The following is a 7,036-nucleotide window of genomic DNA, read 5'->3' as shown; positions in this document are numbered from 1 at the left end:
TTTACTCTTGTTGTGACTCAGTTGGATTCAGATATCATTCAGACAAATTTGGAAAATCCCATTTTGAACCTTTCGTAGTTTTAAACACCACAAACACCACCATTTGTTTCACACAAAACCTCAACTTCAACTCTGACCACCACCACTTCCATTCTTACTACTACCATTCCTATTCAAACCACATCACCAATTCCTGAAATTACCTTTACTGATTTTACCACTCAGATACCAATTAGACAACCTTTCATATAACCTATTTTTATAGAATCCACTACAAATACATCAATTTTCATACCTCAAACCATATCTACCACATATAGTTCGATTTTGAACCATTTATTTCTGAAGATGAAGTTGTTATTGTTGAACTTATCACTTCAAAACCTATTTCAACAACTATTCCACATGTTACCACAAATGTTCCAGTTTCAGAACCAATCCCTATTTCTCCATTTGGACATGAAGCGACACTTTTTAGATCAGATGATGATTTTATGGTTGCTGATGAACCATAGATTTTAGAACTAAATGTTGCACCTCCTGTGGTAGCTATTTTTATGGGGATAGTGATGATGATGCTACAACTAATGAGTCGATGAATCGTCAATATTATCGTGTTTTGAATAAGAAGTTGGATTCTTTAATTCGTTATGCTTGAACTTTTTCTACTTCAAACTTTGAAAACATGGTGACTGTACATCAAGGTGTTATGTAGACATTGCAATCTGAAAACTGCAAGATATTTTGGTGAGCAAAAACAGTTAATTTCAGCTACAACTCAGAAAATTTATAAAGTTGTTTCGAATGTAAAGTTGTTGTCTGAAAAAGTTGAGACTATTGTCAAATATGCTCAAGACAATATTGACAAGAAACTTTCTGAAGCTATGAATATTGTTAAGAAAGTTCAAACTCATTTCACAGCAAAAGAAGATTAAGTATGTTAAAAATGATGAACGAATCAGTTGATTAAGAAAAAGCAACACAAAACATACAGATCTAAGTAAAATCTGTTTGGCTCAATATTACATCTGAAGAGTACAGAGAGAGAGTACAAAGTATGATATGATAATGTTCGAATCGATACTCTGACCTCGGTACATACCCTATTCATATGGTACAACATACATACAAAAAATACAAGGACTATACTTGACATATCGAAACTACAATGCCTTGTAAATAGGTAACATGTCGAAAGTGCTTAGCTTTCGACACTTACAAACACATAACAAAAGACACAGCTTCAACTCTCACTATGTACTTTCGATCCTATAATCTCCCCTTAGTAAGAACAGTCGAAACTTCAAGTTATCATCTTCAGTGTCTGCAAAAGCCCCCTGTGAATCTCCATGTACGATAGAATGATCTTTCTAATATCTGTCTTGTCTTCATTATCATTCTTTTTGCAATTGTCGATGCGAATCAAGAGATTCGTGAAATGAGAGTTCGTAAACTTCTTAATATCAGCTACTTGAAACAAAAACTTGGTCAGCTCCCCTTTCTTATTCTTTCCCTGGAATACCACACCAAATGGTTAATGAATGATCTCACCATCATCAAATTTATCAATATTCATTCTTCATTTCAGAAATGATTGAGGCACTTTCGAATACTTGTTGACTATTAAAGCAAGATCTATATTAGTGATAGCCAAATACTCATAATAACTATCAAGATATGCCTTGATGTGAGTAAATCCAAAAATAAAAGCATCCTTGTTCGTCTCTGTTATTTTCGACACATCAACATTGCTCAGAATCTTTGTAACCGTAATAATATCATTTAAGTTCATCAAAGGAAAATATGCCACTGTAAACTCAACACCACGTTATTTGCCCTCATGACAACATAACGAAAAGTTTGTAGCAGTCCTTCGAACAACGTATCATGCACAATCGTCATCACTTTCACGATTTTCACCAGGGACCAGACTTCATCTTCACTCTTTCCTAAGACATCATCAAGTCGAATCTTCAACTTCTTCTATTCATTTTTATCATTGAAATTGTCAGCAATCTTGAACTGTGGAGATGTGAATAGCTTATGATTTATTGGAAAATCAAGTTGATTAAAATCTGAATTTTGTGTGTCATAACTCTTCTTTGGTCTTTTTAGGAACTCATCATTTTTTCCAAGCACGACAATTTCAGTCGTTTCATAACACCAATGTTTGTTGGGATCACCCTTGCTCAAGCCTGGTGGATCGTTTGCTCTTTGTCTCAAAATGATGTTTATCTGTCTATGTTTCTCCAACTCAACAGCTTGTAAGTTCTTCTCTTCATTAGATTATACGACTTGAATGATTTTTCCTTTGTCGTTCAGATCAACATTAGAAGTAGATTTAACGAAGGTCGAACTCGATCCTTCTACAACTTCATTAAACGAGACTCATTTTGTTTGAGCTCTTGTCTGAGTAACAATCCCCTGTTGATGATGTTGTTGTCGAAGATGAAATAATAGGCTTCATTGAGATAGTTGTTGGAATCCAGATTCCTTTACCAGATTCACATTCATTTATAGTTTATGCAAAGAGAAATCATAATCTATCGATTTGGATTAAACATTCATGATTGTTTAAACAATTTTATAAATTCTTCTTCGTCGTCGTCGTCATCGTCTAAGTTGAAGAATCCGAGCATAAGAAATCCTGTATTAAAATGTTTAGATCAAAAATATCACCGGTAAATATTGATGGTGGTACTTAGATCATAATGGTAATACATTTTGGAAACTAAATAGTAATATTAGAATATTGAATAGTATTTCTTTTTCAAATGATTTGATCCGATCCATCCTACTAGACCTAGATTTAAAGTAAGAATAGGCATTGATGAAGAAGGTCCACCAATGTAAGTGGTATAAAAGAATCATAATGTTGAAAATGAAGTTTGATGTGCCAATACTCCATCCTTATTCTACATGCCCCAACTCGAAAAGTCCTTTTTTTTTAACCCATGATCTTTCTCATCATGAAAAACAGAAAACTAAATAATGTTTATATGTTTTTATCGTTCACTGTTTATTTGATCTTATATCTTTTAATCGTTCACCAATTGATATATAATCATCACCATAGCATAAAAACTCGTACTGAGTATATAAACATCACATTTTGAAAACAAGTCGGTCCTTCTACATCAAATTTTCACAAAACATGACCGATGGACAACTGGAAACAGTCATTAAATAAAACAATCGGAAATCCTGTGATTACTGTGTATAAGCCGATACAATATTTTTTCCACTACAGAAATTGTTATTGTGTTCATCATCGAATTTGAGTTTATGTATACACAATGAATGGCATATATAAATATGATAATATGTATTTGCACTTCAAGTTATTTATACTTGTCGGACCTCGGAACATCGTAGTGGAAAAGGTTTTTGACATTAGAGGTCAAATGAGTTAAACTTAAATGTCATCAACAAATTAATATCAAATAAAATAAAATATTTTTAAATAAAGTAATCAAGGAAAAATCTACTATTGGACCCACTGTATTTTCACCAATCTTAAACTTAAATGTCATAGATTCGAAAATTTAAACAAATATGAGTTTGTAATAGATCATCAACAAATTAATAACAAATAAAATAATTTTTTTTAAACAAAAGTAATCAACGAAAAAATCTACTGCTGGACCCACTGTATTTTCACCAATCTTTCTCTTTCTATGGCATGAAGAAAATGATTTAAGTTGCTTTGCGGCTGGGGACTAATCATTCAATTCTTTCATCAAAAATGATGTCATTTAATCAAAGTGGTGAGGTGACTTGTGGATAACCCCAAAACAACCATGGGATTCCATTGGAGAACAAACCCTCACCAGTCACCTTCATATATCTCAACATCAGTCATCCATGGATCTCTAACTCTAAATGGACGATTGTTTTTGGTCTTCTTGGAAACAAGATGCTGTTTTTGAGCAATTAAGCAACTGGGATCATGCCTCCACTGTTCATCAATGCAATGTTTCAGATCACGGCGGTGGTGGTGGTGGTGGTGGCGGCAACCGTGGTGGTGAATGGGAAGATGGGAAAGGAGGAAATGCTTCCAAGAACCATAGTGAAGCTGAAAAGAGGCGTAGAGATAGGATCAATTCACATCTTGCTACTTTAAGAAATGTCGTCTCCACTTCTGATAAGGTTATTACCCCTCAAACAAAATTTTCAGTTTAAATGATTAAAAGTAGTTTTGAACCAAGAATTTTTTTTTTGCTAGTTATATATTTCTTATTTTTGTCATAAATTCTATTTTTAGTGGTACAAATTTGTGCAAGGCAAAAAAATGATTAAAAGTAGTTGCTTAATGTATATATAGGAAAAAAATAAAAATTCTCAGATTCTATTATATGTTTGTATATCCAGATGGACAAGGCAACACTATTAGGAAAGGTCGTTGAGCATCTAAAAGAATTGAAGTCAGAAACAATGGAATTAAGCAAAATGTTTACAATTCCTACAGATTTGGATGAAGTAATCATTGATCTTGATTCTAATACTGGGGACTCTAGTAACAATGTTTTCATCAAGGCTTCTGTTTGTTGTGACGATCGACCAGAACTATTTTCAGAGATAAAGCAAGCGCTTCAAAGCCTAAGGTTGACCATGGTCCAAGCTGAAATGACTTGTTTAGGTGGCAGGATTAAATGCAACTTCATCTTTTGTGTCACAAATGATACGCATGAGAATGAAATGATAACATTGAAACAGTCTCTAAGTAGAATTGTTTCAACGTCATCTTGGACAGCTTCATCAAACTATCGCATCAAAAGTAAGCGTCAAAGGTTCTTTTGTTCTTCTAATTACGACACCAATGATCATTCATAGAGAATCCATTTACGCAGTATGAGCATCACAACATAGATCGTTGTTAAGAGCTCATGTTGGTATTCATATATAACTTTTTCCAACATTCAGGTCATTTACAATGTTTTTAGTTTATTATTTCATGTTCTTTTTGTTTCACCTAAAGTTTATGTATTGGGCGAGACAGCTTTTTTTAATGCTTGATCAATGTATTGCGGCAATCTAAAGGTATTTATAAAGATTTGATTATTCTTATATCAACTTATCACTTGCTTCCTTTTAACTTTTTCTTCCTAGCATACATGTTAGATACTATCCCAAGCTAAAGCTTAACTAGTCCTTTGTTATAGCCTTAGAGATTTAAATCCCTCCATAGTAATTAACATTATATAAAGCCTTGCAAAATGGATATATTGTCATTGTTTCATGGCACTTAATCTCTTCCTAATTCGTGATCAATTAAAAGGGACTACCACTCTTGACAACTCTGCTTTGTCTTCTTATCAAATCTTAAACCTCTTGACAACTCTGCTTTGTCTTCTTATCAAATCTTAAAGTGGTCTCACGCATTAAATAAACAGTTATTCACTAAAACGACCATATAAAGTAGTCCTATGTCACCAAAAAGCTACACTTTTCGATGGAAGTCCCCACCAGGTAATCGTGAAAATATGACCACGAGCTCGCGGACAAACTTTTTTGGCACAAAGCACCAGCGATAAATATTTGCGAGTACACTTTTTATTCGAAAATAATATTTATGATAAATTCAATGGAAGTCCTCATCAAAGAATACTAAATAATGATTCGCAAGTCACTTTTTCCTGGCGCGTATTTGTTGGGTAATCTTAACATGGGTTATACTTTGGATTAGGGGTAAAATGTTAGTTTTTGTTTACTTTATCAACAATTGAATAAAGGGTCATAAAGGTGTTTGACTGAGTACAATGGATGTGAAAGTTGGCTTACCGGGTCATGGGAGTGTCCTATTCTTTAGGAGTGGTGACTAGTTGTTAGGTTGGTATTGTTAATTTTCGTTGGGTTTTGTAGGTTATTTATAGTCATTTGCTTTTGATTAATAGAGTAGCTTTTGAGTCCAGAATAAAAACAATAAAAACAAGAAAAGCCTCCACATATTCTTTATTTTTTCTTCTTGTGTACAACATCTTCATAACATACATGTTTGTTCTTTTCTTATTTGTTCACAAGTTGTAGGGGCTGAACTAACATTTGGTATCAGAGCCTTAGGATCATGGGATCTTTAGAAGAGGTTCTATGTGAACCGTATCAGTTTAGTGAGAGCCGAACAAAGCTCTGTGTAAGTCGAGTTCAAAGCAAAAATATGGTGAATAGAGTTTTGAAGATCAATTTGTGTCGGTTGAAGCAAAGGTTGTGTGGTGAATTGAATTGAATTTCTATGTGAAACAAGAAGACAAAATACAGGTGTGGTGAAGCTAATTAATCTTTGTGGAAAAGCAAGTGAACTTGAAAACAAAGGTATGTGTGTTCAGAAGACGTGTATTCTTTGCCCCTACAAGTGAGTGTGTGTGGGTTGAAGAAAAGAAAGGGATCATAAAATAACTCAGATATGTGTGTGATCTGTTTTGGTTGGTACTTTACAAGAAGAGAGGATCGAGTTAGGGACGATGCCAACAACAAATCCCGATGGATCAAGTAAGGTTGTACCTGTGAGCAATCAATGTATCTCGTTGCAATGCCCCAAGTTAACAGCTACAAACTATACGAGTTGGTCGATTATGCTGGTGTCGATCCTACAAGCATACGGTTTGTGGAAAGCGATTGATCCGGAAATGGGAAAAGTGATCGAGGCAAAGAAAAATCAGCAAGAGCATTTGTGTTTAAAACTCTACCCAAATATATATTGCTTCAAGTGGCTAAACATAAGGATGCAAAAGACATGTGGGAAGTGCTTCATGTGCGGTATTTGGGAGCCAAAATAGTTCAAAAGGCAAGATTTCAAGCACTTACAACCGAGCTAGAGTTGTTGAAGATGAAAGAGGGTTATACGATTGATGAAATTTTGGGCAAACTTAGTGAGATTGCTACAAAATTCAAGAATCTTGGGTCTAGTTTGGAAGATGAGATTGTGGTAAGAAAATTATTTAATTCGGTTCCTAAAATATTCTTACAAATTTTTGTATCTATCGAGTAATAATCGGAGATAGAGGATATGTCACTTGAGGAAGTTGTGGGGAGGTTGAAG

At 34.1% G+C, this 7,036-nt stretch overlaps 1 protein-coding gene across 1 annotated transcript; it reads left to right on the top strand.

The window, feature by feature from the left end:
* The first annotated feature begins 3,727 nt into the window (after positions 1 to 3,727).
* On the top strand, positions 3,728 to 5,069 carry LOC145136097 (transcription factor bHLH51-like). Its single transcript, XM_079070290.1, has 2 exons — positions 3,728 to 4,149; positions 4,372 to 5,069. The coding sequence occupies exons 1-2, from the start codon at positions 3,883 to 3,885 to the stop codon at positions 4,831 to 4,833; spliced, it is 729 nt and encodes a 242-aa protein (XP_078926416.1). The 5' UTR covers positions 3,728 to 3,882; the 3' UTR covers positions 4,834 to 5,069.
* Positions 5,070 to 7,036: the final 1,967 nt, after the last annotated feature.

This window comes from Lactuca virosa, chromosome 9, assembly GCF_052849685.1.
Source record: "Lactuca virosa cultivar CGN04683 chromosome 9, Lactuca_virosa_CGN04683_v6, whole genome shotgun sequence".
NCBI lineage: Eukaryota > Viridiplantae > Streptophyta > Magnoliopsida > Asterales > Asteraceae > Lactuca > Lactuca virosa.
This window is presented reverse-complemented; position numbering and strand designations above follow the sequence as displayed.